At 35.7% G+C, this 20,404-nt stretch overlaps 1 protein-coding gene across 6 annotated transcripts in view; it reads right to left on the bottom strand.

Moving 5' to 3' along the window:
• The window catches only part of ATAD2B (ATPase family AAA domain containing 2B), a 156,408-nt gene that overhangs the window by 55,253 nt on the left and 80,751 nt on the right, over positions 1-20,404 (bottom strand). For all 6 annotated transcript variants that reach the window (XR_011526666.1, XR_011526665.1, XM_070574333.1 and 3 more), the window contains exons 16-18: positions 19,668-19,979; positions 17,051-17,186; positions 5,243-5,429 (exon numbers count right to left, since the gene is read on the bottom strand). Coding sequence is in view for 4 of the 6 variants with exons in the window: in XM_070574333.1 (XP_070430434.1) it covers positions 5,243-5,429; positions 17,051-17,186; positions 19,668-19,979 (635 nt within the window). In the remaining 2 variants the exon portion in view is untranslated. The remainder of the gene's footprint in view (positions 1-5,242; positions 5,430-17,050; positions 17,187-19,667; positions 19,980-20,404) is intronic.

The raw sequence follows: 20,404 nt of genomic DNA, 5'->3' as shown, positions 1-20,404 counted from the left end.
TCATGTTACACTATTAAATATCCCAATTTAATTTATATTAAGTATTTTAGAGGCTGGGGAAAAGAGAAATGCACAGAGGAATAATTTGCCACAGACTGAACCCTTATATTCCCCATCTATTTAAAGATAATCCTGCCTACAGGAGGATCAACTCTCAAGAGAAGTAAGGCAAAAGGGAAAAAAAGAAAGGGAAGAACAGAAGCAGAGAGAGAATGCTTTCCAGCATTTTGGCACCTGACTTGTGTGCTCTCTTCCCTAGGACTTCTACACCTACTTAGACTCAAATTAAGAAAAAAATTTCTCAGTTTCATTGTATAATAGCCCCTTTTTGGAGGTTTTCTTTTAGAAATCACAGTATTATATTTATGAATTTAAAATAATTTTAAATATGCACGTAAAATACAAACAATCAAGGATTAACCAGGACAGTTTATCTGGTCTCTGGTCAGCGCACAGAGAAAACCTGGGCTTCAGCTACCAGGACTGCAAAATCCTGACTCAGATCCCGGGCAGACTGGTGGTGGTCACTCAAGAATAAGCTCTACTTCTAACCCAGAAGCTCACAGGCAAAAGCAGAGAAGAGGAGATGTCTTGACGTACTAGATGTAGCTAAGACAACCAAAACAACAAATGGTAGGTTTTTATTTTCCACTACCAAGTGACACCTCTCTCCACTCTCCCCACCAACACGACAAAAAAGTAGTAAAAGCCAAGAAATGTGAAAAAGACCAAAGAGTATGCAGTTAGAATTCAAATTTAGCCCAATGATGCCAAGTAGAATTCAGAAAAAAATCCTAGGATCTCAGTAACATCAACGTAGTTTACTACAAAACTTCCTAAGTTATTTCCTCGCCTAACATTAAGCCAGTAATGTGTTTGTGAATTTTTACACATATTAGCCATAAAGAAAAACTGTAGTCACAATACCCTCTCACTTTGAAAAGGTTCCTCTTTCAAAGCGGTTTTATCCTTACTTTACTTGATACTGTCAAATATACATTAAAAAGGAAAAAAAATTCCAAACAGTACAGCAGAGTATCAACTAAAATGAGAAACTTTATCCATTCCCCAATCCTCCAAATTCCTTCCCCCAAGCCAAAGCAACAATTGTTAACAGTTTTGGGGGGTATTCTTGGATAAAATTCCTACTTATACATAAGCATGAATATATATTTTTAATTTTTTTATTAAAGATCACCTTAGATAGACTGATGTACAACTTGCCTTTTTCACTTATATCTCCTTCATCTTCCTTATCAGCCTACATAAATCTACATCATTCTTATTAATGGTTTCATAGTATTCCTTTGTATGTGGATATACCATAATTTATTTGAGCTGGTACACCACTAAAGGACATTTAGTTTGTTTCTTTTTGTCTTATTTTGTTTGGCAATTCTGCACAATGCTGTGATGAATATCCTTGTACACTCAGCAGTGAATACTGATAACTAACATATCTTTAGGAAAAAATTCCTTAATGTAAAATTCCTGGGTCAAAAGCTTATATGTACTTGAAACTTTAAAAGACAGTGACAAACTACACTCCAAAATCATTAAATAAATTTAAATTTCTATCAGTCAAGTGTGAGTATCATACATCTCCAACACTAGGCATTATCAAGCTTTTATTTTTACAAACTCGACAGCTGTTTTAAAATGGCATCTTGTTGCTTTAATTTGCATTTTTTTCACTTATAAGTGAGGTTAAGAATCTTTTCAAATTTTTATTGGTTGCGTTTTCTATTTTTTTCTCCCTAAAAATGGCATACTCCTATTTTATATTAGGTTGCTATTCTTTCTTCTTATTGATTTTAACATATTTTTGTATGTTCAGGAAACTTGTCCTTGATATGTGTGTTACAAATATACTTTTTACCAGGTTATGCCTATTACTTTTATTTAAAGAATGTTTTTTGCCAGGTATAGTTTAAAATTTTATAAAGTAGAACTTAATCATATCTTTATATTTTCTGGCTTTTGTTCACTGCTTAGAAATTACTTTCTCATATCCAAGATAATTAATATACTGACCTTGTGAATGCTCCTAACACTTTTATAGTCCCACTGACAATCCAGAATTTATTTTGGGGCTACAGAAAAAGGTTAGGAAATGCAATTTTGTTTTGTTTTTCTTTTTCCCCTCATAGAGCCAGCCAGTTTTCCAAGACTATCTATTAAATAATCCATTTATACTATCTACTGTGATTATCAAATGTCATCACCACCACCACCACCATCATCATCACCAGCATCATCATCACTGAATATGAAATTCTCATTTCTACACAGGCCTAAGTGTGAATTCTCTCTTTTGTTCTATTACTTAGCTTATCCCTGTACAGGTACAAATTCTTGTTTGTTTTTTTTGCTAGGAAAGATTTGCCCCGAGCTAACATCTGTTGCCAATCTTCTCTTTTCTTTTTTTTTTTTTCCCTCCCTAAAGCCCCAGGACACAGTTGTATATTCTAGTTGTAAGTACTTCTGGCTCTTCTATGTGAGCCTCCACCACAGCCTGGCTACTGACAGATGAGTGGTGTGGTTCTGCACCTGGGAACTGAACTTGGGCTGCTAAGTGGGGCACACAGAACTTTAACCACAAGGCCATCAGGATTGGCTCACAAATTCTTTATTACTGTAGTAATATTATATCTTTAAAAATCTGGTAGGGCTCCCTCATCACACGTTTTCCTCTAGAATTCTCCTTGCTATGTTCATACTTATTTTCTAGAGGATACATAGAGCCCTTTTTTGACTTCTCTTAAATTTAGGAGGATTATAATGGAGATTACACTGAATTTATACATTAATTCAGGAAAAAATTCACAGTTTTCCAATTTTGAGTCTTACCAGCCATTAGTTGTGAAAGGAGCTACAGCATCAGTGATAAACATGATGACAGCTAACACTTGTTGGGTATTGTATGCCAAGTCTAGGATGAGTTTATTTTCATAATCACAACCTTATGTGGTTTTATTATCTTCATTTCAAAGATGAGAAAATTAAGGTTCAAAGAGGTTAGGCAACTTTTCTAAGGCTACAATCAATAAGCAAAGTAACTAAGATTTTCTTTTTTTTTCTTTCTCTTTTCCCCCAAGCCCCTCAGTACATAGTTGTATATTCTAGTTGTACATCCTTCTGGTTGTGCTATGTGGGACATCGCCCCAGCATGGCTTGATGAGCAGTGTCATGTCCGCACCCAAGATCTGAACTGGCAAAACCCTGGGCCACTGAAGCAGAGCACGTGGCGACTCAACCACTCGGCCATGGGGTGAGCCCCAGCAACTAAGACTTTAATTTGTGCAATTTGCCTGAGTCCACACTTTGAACTGGAGTATAGTAACTAAAAGCAAGGTGGGTCTTTCATTTATTCAACTGAATTTTTAGTTTTCTTCTTTTAGGCCCTGCAAGCTAATTGTTTAAATTAATTCCTAGGTAAACTTAGACGCTATTTTAAATGAAACCTTTTTTCATTATATTTCTAACTTGTTATCATAAAAGAAAACTATTGATTTTACAACATTAACTTTGAAAGTGTCCACCTTATGGATTTCTCTTATTGTCCCTACTAGTTTTTCAGTTGATACTATAAGTTTTCCAAATATACAATCATATCACAGGCAATTATTTATTACTTCAATGTGTCCATTCCAATATTTATATCTCTCAATGTCTAACTAAATGAATGTAATAATAACGCCTTAATAATGGTATAATACTCATTTGATGTGCTACTAGATTCCATTTGTAATATTTACTTCATGACCATTGTCTAAGTTAGATTAGTCTTTTGTTTTCTTCGTATTTTTTTCAAAGGTTTATCATCACTGTTTTTGTTGATTTCATAGCCTTCCTTCTTTTGTTATGCTTTGGAACAGTTTAACTAGCATCAAAATGATCCTATCCTTTAAAATTAAAAGAAGTCACCTCTGAAACTGTCTGGATTTAGTGATTTTTTTTGATACTCAATTTCTTCTTCCACAGCTAGTGTCCGTTTGGATTCTCTCTCGGGTCAATTTTGCTAATTTATATGTTCCTAGTAAATCACTTGGATTTATTTTAAATGGTACTGAGTAATTCTCTTGAATACAAACTGCAATAATTCTGTCTCATTAAAAAGGAAAAATATGAGCAAACACATAAATCAACAGTAGTGGAAAATATTCACAGCCAGGATGAGTTCAATGTATAAAACTTGGAGCAAATTACTGGTATACAGCTTTTCATTCAGGCCACAGGTTTTAGAAAAAAATCTTTACAGAGGGCTTTATAAGTATTAAAGTGCTGCTAGGATGTTCATACCCAAAGAACAAGAAGTAAAAGACAAATGATATTGACACTGCGAACTGTTTAAAATATATATATTTCTTGCTACAAGGTACAAAAGGCGTTTTCAATTAGATAGTATATGTATTAAACATTTATAAAATGTCACTGAAAAAAACAACAAAATTGTGTCCAATGCTCTTAAGTGTTACTACACCAGTCATCTAATCTCTAAAAGTAGGGCAAATATCAAAGTACAAACTAACATTCCTCTATCTAATTTATTTGTAAGAAACATTACTCAAAATTTAATGAGCACTTATTATGAGCTAGGTACTGTGTAAGAGAGACGGAAATGGTGGAGATATGGTCCCTTGGCTAAAAAAACTTATTCCCCTGACTCCTAGTTCCAATATGACACACTCAGAATAAATTCATAGTTATATATTAAAACCTCAAGAAATATAATCAGCCCCACTAGAACTTTGCTTCACAAACCAGCAAATATAAAATACACTTGACTGTTGATACAAATACATATAATTTTAAAATTACTATCACTTTTCTATATTAATTTTAAATTCTGGCATCTCAAATTGTATATAATTTCCCTTCTTATGATAAGGCTGTAAGTACAGACAAAAGTCTAGAAAGGCTCTGAAACCACAGCTTTGAAAAGAGGGTCAGAAAAAAGCAAAAGAAACTCCTTTTCTACACTGTTTAATGAAACTTTAATACAAGAAATAGGATACTAAAATTTCAGAAAAGAATGAAGTATCACGGGAAAAACAATGAGCTCACTTTAAAAAATGTTACACATCAAAGGGATTCTTTGCCTTAATATTAGAATGTTAATGAATAACCAACAAAAAGTTAACACTCGTATTACTGTTTCTTGAAAGCATTTTATCTATAAACACTACTGAGCTATTAACAATAAGAAAGTTGGAAGTACTCTGATGTGGTACAAACCTACCTGTGCACAGGATTCTTCAGGTGTTTTGGCACTAACTGAATAAAGTGCTGGGAGATCTAGTCTGTGCACAGAGAACTTTTCTAGAGTGTGCAAAAGAGCTGGAGCAAGGTGAGTAGTTTGACCTGAGCCTCGTTCTCCAGACAGTAATAATCTTGGCCTGTAAGAGGTTGGTTGATGATATGGTGACCTGCAATACATGTGAGACATAATTAATTACTTCAAAACTATACACTCTGGAGATTAATATGAAACATTAGGCAAAATATTTACATTAAAAGAACGTTAAGTCTAAATTAATAGAACTTTCTTCTTTTTTAAGTAATGAATCATTTTTTTACTAATTACAGTCTTAAATTTTGATCTCTCTGACCATATCAATGACCAAAATGTAAAAACATAAAAATCCATTTTAAAAGAAAATAAAAATAGCTGGGTATTCATCTTATCATACTACATATACTAACTCGGAAAATGCTTCAGACACTAAGTGTCATTTTGTTATTAATTATCCAAGGTCAAATGAGAAGAATCCCTCTTCTCCAACAAAGAGGTACATTTGAAGAGTACCCAAAATGTAGGACTTTTTTTAAAAAACTGGTTCAAGTGGTAAATTTTATATATATTTTACCACAATTTTTAGAATAGAAAAAAAAATGTAGGGCTTTTTCAGTGACAGCAATTTTGTTTCTGGGCCAATAAAAACTAACTTTCTTGCCCTAACCCATGACATCTAAAACCCTACACTAGAGAAGGCAAATTAAAGAAAATATATTAAACCAAACTCGAGAGGGCGGGAGGGGGACAGAAACAAACTCAATCAGTATTCTCAAGATTCTATAGCATCATTAAAATGATAAATGAAACAAGTTTATCTACTATCACTATAGAAAATGCAGGAAATTCTAAACAATGCAATAAGAACAAAGCATATTAAAAATGGAACTAATGGAAAGAAATAAGGAAAATACTTTTACTTGTAAAGAATATGAGTAGAAAATCCAAGAGAATTGACTAGTAACTGTCAGAGTCTACCAGCAAAGTAATATGACAGAAGATAGAAATTAAAAAGTCAAAAGATTTCCTAAATACCATCAATAACCAACATAAAGAAGGAAAGAAGATCCTATTCATAGCTGCAAAAATAAAAATGATAAAACAAACAATATTAAATAACTTAGCAAGAAAAGTGTGACACTATATAGAATACATCACGAGCCTGAATATGTCAATTCTTCTCAACGCATTTACAGTTAACTACATTTATACAGCTTATAGCATTTTATTTTATATATTTAAAAATTCAGATTAAGGGGCTGGCCCCATGGCATGGTGGCGAAGTTTGGCACGCTCCACTTTGGCAGCCTGGGTTTGGATCCCGGGCCCAGACCTACACCACTGTCAGCCATGCTGTGGCGGTGACCCACATACAAAACAGAGGAAAACTGGCACAGATGTCAGCTCAGGGTAAATCTTCCTCAGAGGTAAAAAAAAAATTCAAATCCAAATTCCAAAAGAATTTCGGGGGGGAGGGAGATTTAAAACTAATTTGCAACGTTATCTGAAGGAATAATCAAATAACATCAAGAAAACTTTGGAAAAGTGTGTTAGCTCCAATCTGAGAACATGTAGACCTATTTTGGTAACAAGCACTTCTCACAGGTTTCTTGTTTAATTTCTTAACTATTCTATGAAATACATAGTTCCCTCTTATTAAACAAATGAAGAAACCAAGACACAGGGAGGTTAGATTTAAGACTGTACAAGTGGGTGGGAACACAGTTCAAATTCTCATTCAAGTCAATATAATTGCAAAGCCCAGGTTCTGAACCACTATGTTAAGATGTCTCCTACTTTATAATGAAACTTATTACAGAATAGAATAATAGAAAAGAATGTAGAATACACCCCCAAAAAAGAAGAAAAAAAACCCACAGATCAGTGGAACATAATAGGCAGCCCAGGAAACAAGTTACAGTAATTGAAAGAATTTTATAGAAGATAACAAGCATAAAAAATAAACGGAACAGAGATGGATTACAAAATAAATGTTTTAAAATACAGAGGATTCAGAGCCTGATTTCACAGAATAAACAAAATTAATCCTAACACAGAAACTAAGCAAAAAATGAAAGATTCATAAATTTTTAATTTATAAAAATCTAAACTTTTTTTTCTGCTTTTTTCTCCCCAAATCCCCCCAGTACATAGTTGTATATTCTAGGTGTGGGTCCTTCTAGTTGCGGCATGTGGGACGCCACCTCACCATGGCCTGATGAGCAGTGCCATGTTCCTGTCCAGGATCTGAACCAGCGAAACCCTGGGCCGCCAAAGCAGAGCGTGCGAACTTAACCACTTGGACACCGGGGCCGGCCCAAAAGATCTGCACACTTTGATAACTCAAAAATTACAATCTGCACCAAATGGCAAACATCCAAATGAAACAAAGAATTTGCCATTATCAGGAATGGTTCTCAATGTATAAAGAGCTTATATGCATACTATTTTAACAAAAAAACATCTTCATGGGCAAAGGACATAGACAATTCAAAAAGAAAATAGAAAAAGATAACGTTTTTTAAAATGTTCATTCAAGACTGGCTTGCTGGCTCAGCAGTTAAGTGTGCACGTTCCACTTCGGTGGCCCAGGGTTCACCAATTCGGATCCCAGGTACAGATATGGCACCGCTCAGCTAAGCCGTGTTGTGGTAGGCGTCCCACATATAAAGCAGAGGAAGATGGGTACAGATGTTAGCTCAGGACCAGTCTTCCTCAGCAAAAAGAGGAAGATTGGCAGCTGATGTTAGCTCAGGGCTAATCCTCCTCAAAAAAAAAAAAAAGTTCATTCATTTAACAATTGTAGAATGCTTCCTATGCTGAAAACCTCGGCCCTAGGTATCTAACAATACCACTGTTATCACAGAGCTAATCATTGAGAGGTATTCAACGGAAAAAGAAAATACACAAACTACTATAATTCAGTGTTATTAATAACTGGTACTGTTTAAGTAGAGAGTGCTATGAGAGACCCCAATTCGAGACTCATAGAAATTTTCCTGGAAAAGTGTTACCAAAGCAGAAACACAACAGATTGGAAGCAGAAAGGATGAATTCCAAGAAATAAAAATACGATGTGCAAAGGACCAGAGACTAAAAAGCACTTGGCCATGTGGGGTGACTAATGTACTTCATACATCCAGTTTCTTTCAACTATTTAGGGCAATGCAGGTATATAGGTACTAGGGACGAAGGAAGGAGAATCGGACTAGGAAGGGTTTTGTAAGCCATGATAAAAGTTTGGAATGTATACTGAAGACAGTGAAGAAGCATCAATGCTTAAGCAAGCTTAACATAATCATATACAGGCATACCTCATTTTATTATGCTTTGCTTTATTATGCATCGCTTATAATAAAGCAGATATGCTTCCCAAATACAGCATTTTTTACCAATTGAAGGTTTGTAGCAGCCCTGAGTTGAGCAAGTCTATCCATTTCTCCAACAGCATTTGCTCGCTTCATATCTTTGTAACACATTTTGGTAATTCTCACAATATTTCAAGCTTTTTCATTATTACTATATTTGTTATGGTGGTCTGTGACCAGCAATCTTGGATGTTACTATTGTAACTGTTTTGGGGTGCCACGAACTACACCCATATAAGATGGCAAACTTAATCCATAAATGTGTGTTCTGACAGCTGCACTGGCCAGCTGTTCCCCCACCTCTTTCCCTCTCCTCTGGCCTCCCTGTTCCCTGAGAACACAATGTTGAAATTAGGCCAATTCATAACATTACAATGGCCTCTAAGCGTGCCAGTGAAAGGAAGAGTAACGAGTCTCTCCCTTTAAATCAAAAGCTAGAAATGATTAAACTTAGTGAGGAAGGCATGTCGAAGGCCAAGACAGACAGAAAGCTAGGCCTATTACACCAAAAGAGTTAGTCAAGTTGTGAATGGAAAGGAAAAGTTCTTGAGGGAAATTTGTTTTTCTTTTTTTTTTTCCCTTCCCAAAGCCCCAGTGTATGGTGGTATACCCTAGTTATAAGTCCTTACAGTTTTTCTACGTCAGCTGCCACCACAGCATGACAACTGACAGATGGGTGGTGTTCTGAGATCGGGAAACGAACCTGGGCTGCCAAAGCAGTGAGAGGGCCAAACTTTAACCACTAGGCCATCAGAGGTGGTTCCTTGAAGGAAATTAAAAGTGCTACTCTAGTGAACACACAAATGATAACAAAGTGAAAAACGCTTATTGCTGATATGGAGAAAGTTTTAGTGGTCTGGATAGATCAAACCAGCCAGAACATTCCCTTAAGCCAAAGCCTAATCCAGAGCAAGGCTCTAACTTTTTTCAATTCTATGAAGGCTGAGAGAGGTGAGGAAGATGCAGAAGAAAATTCTGAAGCCAGCAGAGGTTGGTTCATGAGGTTTAAGGAAAGAAACCATCTCCATGACATAAAAGTGCAACACGAGGCAGTAAGTACTGATGTAAAAGCTGCAGCAAGGGGCTGGCCACGTGGTGCAGCAGTTAAGTGCACACGTTCCACTTTAGCCTGGGTTCGGATCCCGGGTGTGGACACGGCACCGCTCGGCTAAGCCATGCTGTGGTAGGCATCCCACATGTAGGGTGGAGAAAGATGGGCATGGATGTTAGCTCAGGGCCGGTCTTCCTCAACAAAAAGAGGAGGATTAGCAGCAGATGTTAGCTCAGGGCTAATCTTCCTCAAAAAAAAACAAAAAAGCTGCAGCAAGTTATCCAGAAGATCTAGCTCAGATAATTAATGAAAGTGGTTACACTAAACTACAGATTTTCAATGTAGATGAAACAGCCTTATAACGGAACAAGGTGCCATCTAAGACTTTCACAGCTAGAGAGGAGAAGTCAGTGCCTGGCTTCAAAGCATCAAAAGACAGGCTGACTCTACTGTTAGGGGCTAATGCAGCTGGTGACTTAAAGCTAAAGTCAGTGTTCATTTAGCATTCCCAAAATCCTAGAGCCTTTACACATTATACTAAGTCTGTTTTGCCTGTGCTCTATAAATGCAACAACAAAGCCTGGAGGACAGCACATCAGTTTACAACATGGTTTACTGAATATTTTAAGCCCACTGTTGAGACCTACTGCTCAGGAATAAAAATTCCTGTCAAAAAATTACTGCTCATTGACAATCACCTGGTCACCCAAGGGCTCTGACAGAGACATACAACAAGATTAATGTTGTTTTCACGCCTGCTAATACAACATCTGCAGCCCATGGATCAAGGAATAATTTGACTTTCAAGTCTTACTATTTAAAAAAAATATTTCGTAAGGCTATGGTGCCACAGACAGTGATTCTTCTGATGGATCTGGGCAAAGTCAACTAAAAGCTTCCGGAAAGAATTCACCATTCTAGATGCCATTAAGAACACCTATGATTCATGGGAAGAAGTCAAAATATCAACATTAACCAGAGTGTGTAAGAAGTTGATTTCAATCCTCATGGGTTTTTGACTTTGAGGGGATCCAGACTTCAGTGGAGGAAGTAACTGCAGATGTGGTGGAAATAGAACCAGATTAGAAGTGGAGCCTGAAGCTGTGACTGAATTACTGCAATCTCATGATAAAACTTGAATGGATGAGGAGTTGTTTCTTGCGGGTGAGTAAAGAAAGTGGTTTGTTGAGGTGGAATCTATTCCTGGTGAAGATGCTCTGAAGGTTGTTGAAATAACAAGAAAGGATTTAGAATATTACATAAACTTAGTTGATAAAGCAACAGCAGGGTCTGAGAGGATTAACTCCAGTTTTGAAAGAAGTTCTGCTGTAGGTAAAATGCTATCAAATAGCACTGCATGCCACAGAGAAATCGTTTGTGAAAGAAAGGGTCAAATCAACGAGGCAAACTTCATTTTTGTCTTGTCTTAAGAAATTGCCACAGCCACCCCAACCTTCAGCAACCACCACCCTGATCAGTCAGCAGCCATGAACATTGAGGCAAGACCCTCTACCAGCAGAGATTACAACTCACTGAAGTCTCAGATGACGATTAGCATTTTTTTGGCAATAAAGTATTTTTTAATTAGGGTATGTATACTGTTTTTATAGACATAATGCTATTGCACACTTAGACTATAGTATAGTGTAGTCTTTTATATATATAACTTTTATATGTACTGGGAAACCAGAAAGTTCCTGTGACTCGCTTTATTGCAGTTGTCTGGAACCCAATACACAATATCTCTTAGGTGTGCCTCTACATGTTTTTGGAAGATAACGCCAGCTCAGTAAGTCAGTATAGAAAAGGGTTTTGAAAAAAGGCAAAACAGGAGGAAAGATGATCAGTTTAGGGTCTGCTATAACAACTCGAGCACGACATGTTAATGAAAGTCTAGAAAAGAATAAAGAATACAGTCATGCATCGCTTAATGACACAGATATGTTTGGAGAAATGTGTTGTTAGGCAATTTTGTCATTGTGTAATCATAGAGCGTACTTACACAAACCTAGGTGGCACGGCCTACTACGCATCTAGGCTCTATGGCACTATCCTATGAGACCACCGTCGTACATGCAGTCCATCACTGACACAAACCTAGGTGGCACGGCCTACTACGCATCTAGGCTCTATGGCACTATCCTATGAGACCACCGTCGTACATGCAGTCCATCACTGACACAAACCTAGGTGGCACGGCCTACTACGCATCTAGGCTCTATGGCACTATCCTATGAGACCACCGTCGTACATGCAGTCCATCACTGACACAAACCTAGGTGGCACGGCCTACTACGCATCTAGGCTCTATGGCACTATCCTATGAGACCACCGTCGTACATGCAGTCCATCACTGACACAAACCTAGGTGGCACGGCCTACTACGCATCTAGGCTCTATGGCACTATCCTGTGAGACCACCGTCGTACATGCAGTCCATCACTGACAGAAACATCATCGTGCAGCATATTACTGTGGTGTCAGAAGAGGTGAGAAGGAACAGCCTGAGATGAGATATTTTGAGTAAGGAAAATCAACAGGACTTGGTCATTGACTACATATAGAAAGGAAGAAAAAGGAAGGAGGTGAGAATGATGTCCAATTCTAGTCGGGACAACAGAATGGATGGTGCTTCACAGGAAGAGAAGGGGAGACACAGTCCAGTATATACTGAAAGATCTGTGGCACAACAAAAAGAGATAGGCAGCTCGACAGGGTCTAAAGCTCAAGAGTGATCTAGACTTGAGAAAGATCTGGCAGTTATTAACAGAGATAAAAAATTAAGAAAATATAAATAAAAATAATGAGAAACTTTTTATCTAGTAGATTGATAAACTAAAAATTAATTTAATAACCATTATTAGTGACTAGATGATGGGAAAATTGGTATTCTCATAACTAGTGGGCATGGAAAAAAGTACAATTTTCCGAAATTATATTTGGCAAGTATGTCAAATATATGCCAAAATGACCCCACTCCCAAGGACTCTCTTATTTCTTAGCATTCTCTACAATCTCTTTTTTTTTTTAAGATTTCGTTTTTCCTTTTCCTCCCCAAAGCTTCCCAGTACATAGTTGCATATTTTTCTTTTTAGTTGTGGGTCCTTCTAGTTGTGGCATATGGGATCCTGCCTCAGCATGGCTTGATGAGCAGTACCATGTCCGTGCCCAGGATCCGAACTGGCACAACCCTGGCCCACCAAAGCTGAGCACGTGAACTTAACCACTCGGCCACAGAGCTGGGCCCTACAATCCTTTTCATAATACTTATCTTCTAACATTTTACTACTACACTTATTGTTTTATTGTCTGTCTCCATCTAAAATGTAAGCTGAATGAGGGCAGGAAACTGTGTCTATTTTGTTCATTGTTATATTCCAAATACCTAGGACAACATCTGGCACATGATAGGCACTTAAAAAAATATTTGAATGAGTGAATGAATATATGAAAGATAAAATGAATGATTCTATTTTCACCTATCTTGTTGGTAAAGATTTAAAAAGACAAACAGTGCTCAGAATTGACAAAGATACAGGAAAAAAAATTCTCATACATTAGTGATGAAAATGTAAATTGGTACAACCTTTCTGGAAGGCAATTTAACAATCTGTACAGTAGTTCTCCCTTATCTGCAGTTTCGTTTTCCATGGTTTCAGGTACCTGCAGTCAACTATGGTCCAAAAATATTTCATGAAAAATTCCAGAAATAAACAATTCATAAGTTTTCAATTGCACGCCATTCTGGGTAGCGTGATGAAATCTTAGGCTGTTCTGCTCCCACTCAGGATGTGAATCATCCCTTTGTATCCCACACTGTGTACACTTACCTACTCATTAGTTAGTAACCCTCAGTGACCAGATCGACTGTCACTGTACTGCAGTGCTTGTGTTCAAGTAAACCCTTATTTTATTTAATAATGGCCCCAAAGCACACAAGTAGTGATGCTGGTAATTCAGATATGCCAAAGAGAAGTTATTGTTGTTAATCTTTTACTGTGCCTAATTTGTAAATTAAACTTTATCATAGGTATGTATGTTTGTAGAGGAAAAAACATACGGTTTGGTACTACACACAGTTTCAGGCATCCACGGGGGGGTCTTGGAATGAATTCCCCATGGGTAAGGGGGACTACTGTATCAAGTTTTTAAATATATATCCTTTGACATAGCAATCACAGTTTTTAAAATTTACCCAAAGCTCTGAATCAGATAATGGTGCAAAGATGGATACTTAGAAATATGTCTATCACAGCACTGTTTATAAAAGAGAAAAATTGGAAACTTCAATTTTTATCAATAAGGTTGTCTTATGGAACATCCAAAAAAGAAAATACTATGCAGCTATTTTTTTTTATTTTTGAGGAACATTAGCCCTGAGCTAACTACTGCCAGTCCTCCTCTTCTTTGCTGAGGAAGCCTGGCCCTGAGCTAACATCCGTGCCCATCTTCCTCTACTTTATACGTGGGACACGTACCACAGCATGGCATGCCAATCGGTGCCATGTCTGCACCCGGGATCCAAACTGGCGAACCCAGGGCCACCGAGAAGCGGAACGTGCGAACTTAACCGCTGCACCACCAGGCCAGCCCCTATGCAGCTATTTTAAAAAAATGACATTAAACATATACTGACATTAAATAAGATTCCCAACATAGTGGATAAAAAAGCAAGTTACACTAACAGCCTTATAAGTGGACATAATTTACATAAAATAATATATAGGTCTGTCTGTATGCATAGAGAGAATATAGAAATGTGGTCACCAAAACTTTAACAAATACTACCTTCAGGTGCTCCAGCTTTAATTTTTACTTTCTTCTTTACGCTCTTCTTTATTACCTGAATTTTCTACAGAGCATATCACCTTTCTGATCAGTAAAAACAAAGCTATTTTCATCTGGAAAAACCTCAGAAAGCTGTTTCTAATCCCCTTATGGTAAAACACAGAAAGAAAGAAAACGTATTTTCCATCATAAGGGTTCTCTACCAGACTGATGGACCTTAAATATCTTGACTTCTATTTCATCTAAAATCTAAATAAAAGGTTTCAAAATTGTTTTAGGAGACTATTTCCAGAAACAGAAACCCACCAGCATGCCCAAACTAGTGATACTGGAAACCAGCATTAAAGTCATGCTTTTTGCTTATCTAGCACCTTTTTTGTATTGATCTGGCATGTTAACACATATTCTTTAAACAAAAGTCAAACCAAACCAACAAAAAAATCACGTGTAGGCCTTATTAAAGGCCTATAATCTAAAGTGTACATTTCTTAGATGCTGTCCAACCTACTCAGAAAAGCAATAAAATTCCCTATCTACCTCTTAAGCTCAGAAATCAGTCTAGAAACTGCATAGTATAACAGAAAGAACATGATCCCAAGAAACAAAGAGTACAGAGCCTGGCTCTGCCACCTGCTAGTAGCATGATCATGGACAATTTACTTAACTTCTTATGCTTCAGTTTGCTTGTCTATAAAATGATGATACCAGAAATGCTATAATTTGTTGAGAAGCCTGTATGTACTGCTATAAATAAAGCCCCAAGCTTTATATACCTACCGCATGTCTAGTTTGTAATGAGCATCAGACAATAACTCCTAACTCAAAAGGACAGTAAATGTCATTATTTCTTCTGAGAAGCCTTCCTGGACTTCCCAATGGAAGCTTTTTAGTTCTGCCTTCATAGCACTTCAGCCGCATTGCAATGCTTGTCACCCCCAACAACAAGAACTTCTCCAGAGTAAGAACTATGTTATATCTTATTCATGCTTATGTTTTCAGTACCTAGTATAGTGCCTGGTATAGAGTAAACACATAAACATTGGCAGAATGGGTGGGAGAAAAAAGAAATAATGAATGGAATTTATCTAAACATCTAAAACAACAAAAAGTTTATTCTAGGATATAGCTGTCTCACTATTAAATCAAAGTCAAATCAATGAACTAGAAAAGCTTATGTAAATGGAGCTAAAATTAAGCTAATTCCTTCAGAAAGGCTAAACTAAACAAAATGAGCCATACCAGTGATACACACTGAATCACTGGCAGAGAATGTTCTTAATAAAAAGTCAGACTCAAACCTGCACTTGAAGTTTTCTAATATCAAAATCTATTTCTGTATCACTTTACTGACAACAGAGCTATCTTATAAAATTAGAACACGCGTCTTTTGATAGTTTCTTAGCTCCTGCTATCATACATTTCAAATCCAAATAACTAAAATTGTCAAAACAAATCACACACACACACACAGGCTAGCCAGGTAAAAGGCAGAAAAAAATGATTATTTGTTTTTCCCCTAGTCATCAAAAAACAGATCTGTAAAATTGCTGAAATAGTCTAAGAAAACTTTCCTGAGAGCATAAAAGAAAGGATCTGGAGCAGAAGGAAAAAATTTCTAATAGAAAAGCTTGCTGTTGAGAAAACATCAAGAAAAAAAGAGTAAATGAAAGTAATTTAGTCTCATTTTAAAAAATGAAAAACAAGAAAAGGTTATTAATGAAAATAATCAAATTAACATTTTACCAAAATTTACATGGGAGAAACTTCAAGTTGAAGACTTAAATTTGTTCAAAACATCTCTAAAGAAAAATTACTTAAAAGTACACACAATCCAGCCCCTTTTAACAAAAGTGCTAAAAGACCTACCTGACTGGAGCATTACAGTCCTTTAACTATTGTGCCAATTACGTAAATGCAAGTGATAATGCTGTTAGTATTTGAAAACTATTTGGTCTCTTAATTTAAAAATTACATTAGCACTAAAATTTTTTACTCATTAAAGGGCAGAGCAAAAGCTGCTTTAATATAGATCAAGGTAAAAGTAAATAGAAAAACCACAAAATGTAAATTAAGAAAGTGTAAACTGAGGTTTTGGAGAACCAGAGAGTTATTGGTTTAATTACTGGGCAATTTCTAATTCAAAATCTCTTCAGTACCCTTGGAGTCCCTAAATTATCATCTGAAACTTACAACAAATTAAAATATTCTACAACACGGTAAAACGAAATATGTTCTTTTTAGTTCAAATAAAAAGCAATACAATTGGGGACACAAGATGACTTTCTAAAGGTAATCCTTCCTTCCACCCTGGTTTAAAAAAATAAAAAATCACACAGTCAGTTTGGGGAAAAAGTCTTTAGTTGACTAACAAACCAATTTATTACCACATAAAAAGTATATACAATAAAAGTTTTGCAGAATTGTGTCCAAACAACAGAAAAACAAAGTTCTCAAGGTTACAACCATAAGTAAAAATATACTAAAATACTAATCATAAAGTAGTAAATATCACTCTAAATTGAAACAAACTTGATATAAATTACTCACATTGTAAAATGAAGGTAGGGTTTATGTACAGCAGCAGCTGATGACTGTTTCTTTGGTGATCCTGAGTGACAACTGGTCTCAAAAATTGATAAAGCATTCTCATCTTCACTATCATCTAAAATTAGAGTTTCTATATCTGTTCAGAAAAAAAATTATAAGGCTCATAAAATGATTTAATATTAGTGCCCTACCAGGCTAAGGAAAATTGGTTTAAAAATCAAGTGACATTAATTAAGAAGTCATCTATCAAATAATACAGATCAAACAGGCAAATTGACCAACTACAGTATTTCGAATATTTTATAAATGGAATTAAGGTAATTCTTTCATCTTGATAGACTACTTAAGTGTTATAAGATGTAATTTGGGAGACTTCATTGACTAACTACAAGAATTCTGGAAAAGAAATGGCACTCTCATAAAATACCCACCTAATTACTAAAAATTACTAAGTTAATTTTTGACCAAAATCAGAATATTTCATGTAAGATATCTGGTTTACACAGAAACTGAAATATAGTGATGTACACCTGAAATCTACACAATGTTTAACGCCAATATGACCCCAATAAAATAAATTTTTAAAAAGAGATATTTGGTTTAATTAATAGAGTAACTTGAGTTAATTAACAGGGTAACTAGTTTCTGCAAAAGCAACAAAGAACAACCTGACCCTCATTTTTTCACAAGGCATACACACACATATATATCTTTTCAAGGAAAACCTAGTCTAGTTAAGATGGGAGTCTGGAATTCAGTGGAAACAAAGCCAATCTTAAAAATGCACTCATTCAAGTAACATTAGTCTCTTTATGGGTCTTAAGTTACTGCTCAATGGATTAACTGGAACTAAAATCCTTACTGAGATTGCAATACTTTAAAATTTACCTGCACTACAATCTGAAGTATTAAAGCTAGACTTTGCGCACACTTATCAAAAGTGTTCATTCATTTAGTAAAAAGCAATGCTACATGTGTAAGAGACATGGGAGAGAATTAAGATTGACAGAAATCATACTCTTCCCCCAAAAAAGACAGAGGAAAAAAAGACATATGCTTCTAAAACGAGCCACTGAATAGTGCTCGTGGATATAGATCTCAGTGACTTTTAAAAGCTAAATATTTAGTACAACTAATACTGTAAACGCTAATCTGAAAAATATTTGAGAACCTTTTGAGTGATAATTGCATGCACAAGGAAAGGATATACTTGTCTAGGAAAATATCGAAGATCAAAACAAACCAGAATAATATACCTAAATAACTAAAAAAATAATGAAATAAAATTTGGTTTCTCTTCTCCACTGGTACATGAAGAAAAACCAGAACTAAAACATAATTTATAATTATGAAAAAAATTGTAAGAAAACACAGATAATAATGCCATAAAAAATTCTCAAATGGAAATAATGTGGCATTCATCATCTCTCAAAAGGGAAGTTAAGATTTTTATGATTTCCCAAGGGTGACGTAAATGTTTTAAAAATTGGGGGAAAAGATACATATCCTCAGTTATGAAAATCAGAGATAAGAAATGTACAAATGTACATAGCACCTGGCTTATACATAATAAAATATTTATTCCCCTCCCTATTTGATAAATTTAAGAAATCAAGTAATCCACAATATTTCATGAGAATCTATCCCTAAAAAATACAGTATCTGAAAAACATATTTAAATGACAGCAAACTTCAGTGAATATTGATGATTCTTACTGGTTATAGTATTTTTAATGTTAGTATAATCCACTGAACAATTTTCTATTTGGTGCAGGTGACATTGCAAAGAAGGTAACTGGGGAAATTAAGATAATTAAAACACATTACTTTCTCTTTGAAGTTCATGAGCCTTACTTTGATTAGCATACGAACCTAAAGTTTTCCTGTAAATGAGTGACATTTTTAAAGGTAGCTTTCTGTTTTTATCTCAGGTCCAAACCACCATCTTGAAGCTAGAATTCAAGACCTTCCACAATCAGGTTCTAATTTACTCCCTTACTAATGATTTACACTCCAATTAGCAAAACACACTGCAGAGTGACTTGCCGACAACAAGAAAATTTGCCTCATGAGTTGCATCGGAAGGGGCATTATAGCAACACAGTTCAGAGCATGGTCTCTGGAGTCAGGCTCTCTGGGATGGAGTAGGTCCCCGGAACTTGCTGAGTGACCCTACATAAATGAGTACCTTCCTAAGTCTCCAGTCTCCTCCTTGATAGAACAAGAGTACCTACCCCACAGGATTGTTATGAGAATTAATAAATGACAATTTATGTAAGGGCTTTATAATAAAACAAATGCAAGTCATTATTATTATAGTCAACTTTTCTAAAGACAGAAACACTCCTACATTAAGGTAGTCAGAATGTCCCAAGAGCGAACAATCACAACAAACCTTTGTTCATTTGTTTTATAAACATTCACTAGGCAACTATTAGATATGCTAGGCAATATGCCAGGTCTGGAATATACAGTGGTGAGTGAAACAGATACATTTTCTATATGTATGGCAAACATAAAAGAGTAACAAATAAATAATCTTATGAGGAAACAAAATGAATTTATCTATGCCTGTACTTGTTTCATTTTAACAATATGAAAAATTAATTTACAGTACCTTCTTTCTTGTCACTCTGGCTAATTTCCGCATGAGGAAACACTTTTTGCAAGACTGTTAGGATGCTGTTGAAGCTTCTTTCCAACAGTGGTCTTATGATGGGGGATAGTGCATGTCCCGAAGACATGACCGCACGCTGGGAAGCAGGCACAATGTTCTGCATTGCATGGTAAAAATCCTGGGCGTTGAGCACTATTGAGGAAACGTCTAGCTGCAGTTTATGACTGCTAGCGTAGATCTGAGGGTAACGCCTCCGCAGGGCAATGAGGGCAGCTTCAGTGCACAGGGCCTTGATATCAGCTCCACAATAGCCTAATGCACAAAAGGAAAAGGATAACAAAGGTAAGTTGATTCTTCCAAGTACCATCTATGTTTTGCAAATGTTCACATCTTTATCTAAGGAAATAAATAATACTAAATCAATAATTACATGCAATTTTATCAGCAAAATGAAAACTGACCATTTAAAATCACCTAATAAAAATGTTTACAAAGCTAAAAATGTTTTAAATATTTTAATTAACAAAAACATGAACTAATGATATTAAAACGAAACAAGTCATGTATTTTGTGCCAAAACCACTGATTATAATGTGCAACTTTCTTTAGGAAAGGTTTTAAAAGAATAATAGTTTCCTCTCAATCCTTTATCAACATTTCCAATCATTAGTTCAGTTCTCATGACATTACACTTACCTATACATTTTTCTAATATTACTAACTTCCAAACAGCTATA

Source organism: Equus przewalskii, chromosome 14 (assembly GCF_037783145.1).
Source record: "Equus przewalskii isolate Varuska chromosome 14, EquPr2, whole genome shotgun sequence".
NCBI lineage: Eukaryota > Metazoa > Chordata > Mammalia > Perissodactyla > Equidae > Equus > Equus przewalskii.
This window is presented reverse-complemented; position numbering and strand designations above follow the sequence as displayed.